Genomic DNA, 2,436 nt, shown 5'->3' on the forward strand with positions numbered 1-2,436 from the left:
CAGAACCGAGACTCAGTCCGAGTCCGTCCGCCACGGTCCCGCCGCCCGCGCCATCCCGGCTCGGCCCCCTTGCCGGCTCTCGGGGTCCTCCCTCGCCGGAGCCCCCGCCCGAGCCTCGCGGCCCCGCGGCCGTCCCCTTACCTGAGCCCCGAGCGGCAGCGGCAGCAGCAGCAGCAGCAGCAGCAGCAGCGCGACCCGCATTTCGTCGCTGGCCACCATCCCTAAAGGCAAGCCAGTGCCCGCTTCTAGAAGGTTTCCCCTGGGGCCATTTCCCGCCCCCTCGGCCCTCCGCCAGCCTAGTCGCTGCAGAGTTGGAGGGTTTCGGGGGGCCCTGGAACGTGCTTTCACGTGATTAGCTAAGCCCGGGAGGACGAGGAGCGCAGCCGCCTGGCCTCGGGCGCCGTGCGGGGCAGCGCTTGCAAGTCCAGGAGCTGCCAGTCCAGTACTTTTCGGTCTGCACCTACTTGGGCTGGCTCTGCTGGAAAATGGACTCTTTCTAGGCGACGGTGAGCTGGAAAAGGAGAAACGTTCTACTAACTGCGCCTTTTGGTCACAGCTCAAGTCATGCAGTCCCCGCGGGGGCGGGGCTGCGCCTCCGTGCCCTGCATCCCAGGAGTGTGCTCACTCTCCAGAGTGCCCGGCGCCGAGCGAGGGCGCTGGTCGAGCGGGGGCGGGGCCTCCTCTGCCGCCCTCGCAACCCGTCCTGTCACCTGACCACCGCGCCCCCACCCCCCGCCACACCACAAAACAATGGGGATAGGAGCGAGATTCTGAAAAACGAAAAGGTGAAAAGGTCCCACGGAAAGAAAGAGAAATCCAAGAGTGATCAGGGGTCCGGCGGCAAACGAAGCCACTGATTAAAATGACCATTGCGTCGAAATGACTCCAGAAACGAGCGCCCTCTTCTCGCGTGTCAAGGAGTGACTGAAATAAAAAAGCTTTTACCTTTTTTCCCCCAGCACTGAAAACTCTGCCTCCATACAAGTGACGGCGACGCGCAAAATCCTCGGCTGAGAGGATCAACGGAAAATGGCCAGACCACCATTCCACGTAAGTCTCACGATTTAAAATATGTTTCCCCTGAAATTCTGATGTGGGTTCTGTCACTCAGTTCCTGCCTCTGACTTGGACATTCACATGCAACGTTTTCCTCGTCATTACCCTTGTAACTTCTTTGATTTTTCATTCAAAACATTACATCTACACTTCTGGCAAAAACAGAAATGGTATTTCAATGAGTTTATTCCAGAATTTAAAAACGTCCGACAAAGAGCGATGCGGACGAGCAGTCTTTAAATGTGCGAAATGAGAGACAATCCTCAAATGAGAGACAGTCCCCAAAGTCGCAAATTCCAGATCCTTAGCCCAAGATTTGAGCCTTGGGTCCCTAAAGGTCTCTGCCCACTCCGCCCATCAGTCCGCGTTCCTGGAGCCTGGTACAGCCAGAAATGGAGCCTTGCTCAGGCTCCCCTCCATCTCTTACAGGATCAGGTGAGCCAGCAGTAGGGCTCAGCTCCTCGGCACACAGTCCCCGTCACTAGCTCTCTAACGCCTTTTCTGACACCAAAATAGATACCTGTTCTCTTCTACCCGAAACCCGTAGCGTCCAATTCAAGTCCCCCTCCCAGACAAACAAGCCGCCTCCGCCTTAACCACACAGAGCTCTGAATTCCATTTAGAACTTAATTCTTCCCTAATTGTCAGCGCATCAAATCTTCCTTAAGCGAGGAAGTCCTGAAAGTACGCACGCTGCTTTTTCCTCCAGACGGAAAACGTCGAGAACCGTGTGATTTAACTCATATGTGCTATATAAACCAAAAAGCAACGAATGAACGAGACAGACAAAAACTCAGACACAGACAACGGGTTAGAAGTTACGAGAGGAAAAAAGGGGAGGAGGAGGTAGAAACCAGGAAAGGGGGTCCGATGCCTGGTGACTGAAGGAGACTTGACTTGGGGTGGCGAACAGGCCGTGCAAAGTGTAGACGATGCATTCTAGACCCGTACACTTGAAACCTGTATTATTTTATTAACCGATGTCGCCCCGACAAATTTAACAAAATATCTGCATGCGGCTTAAGGAATATGCTAATGAGCGGGTTGGGTTATCGTCCAGGCTGTAAACACCGCAGGGGTCAGGAAGCACAGCACGGCGTGTCAATTCTAAGACAGAACAGCTCACTCTGAAACCTTACCCGGCATTTTGAAAAATTTTCTATTTCGGGGTAGCTCCGTAGTGCTTTATAGGCAGAAGGTCCTCGGCTCCCAACCACATAGTCATGGGCGATTCGCACTCCTTTCGAGCAAGTATTCAGATTTAATAAAATTGTTTCATGTCCTAGTACTACTGATCCCTTAAGTACTCGGTTCACTAAAGAGTCCCATTTCGATTTATAAAGTATTTCAAAAGACTTTTAACTGTTTTCTAAAGCTCCC

General features: G+C 53.2%; 1 protein-coding gene across 2 annotated transcripts in view; it reads right to left on the reverse strand.

Moving 5' to 3' along the window:
• The window catches only part of LOC112479233 (tumor necrosis factor receptor superfamily member 22-like), a 5,588-nt gene that overhangs the window by 2,078 nt on the left and 1,074 nt on the right, over positions 1 to 2,436 (reverse strand). Inside the window, exons 2-3 of one of the 2 annotated variants that reach the window (XM_025046376.1) lie at positions 2,196 to 2,296; positions 142 to 221 (exon numbers count right to left, since the gene is read on the reverse strand). In XM_025046376.1, the coding sequence (XP_024902144.1) occupies positions 142 to 221; positions 2,196 to 2,202 (87 nt within the window). In that variant the 5' untranslated portion in view covers positions 2,203 to 2,296. The remainder of the gene's footprint in view (positions 1 to 141; positions 222 to 2,195; positions 2,297 to 2,436) is intronic. The other variant, XR_003046127.1, reaches the window with a different exon arrangement.

The sequence above is a fragment of the Pteropus alecto genome, unplaced genomic scaffold (genome assembly GCF_000325575.1).
Source record: "Pteropus alecto unplaced genomic scaffold, ASM32557v1 scaffold43, whole genome shotgun sequence".
NCBI classification, from domain to species: domain Eukaryota; kingdom Metazoa; phylum Chordata; class Mammalia; order Chiroptera; family Pteropodidae; genus Pteropus; species Pteropus alecto.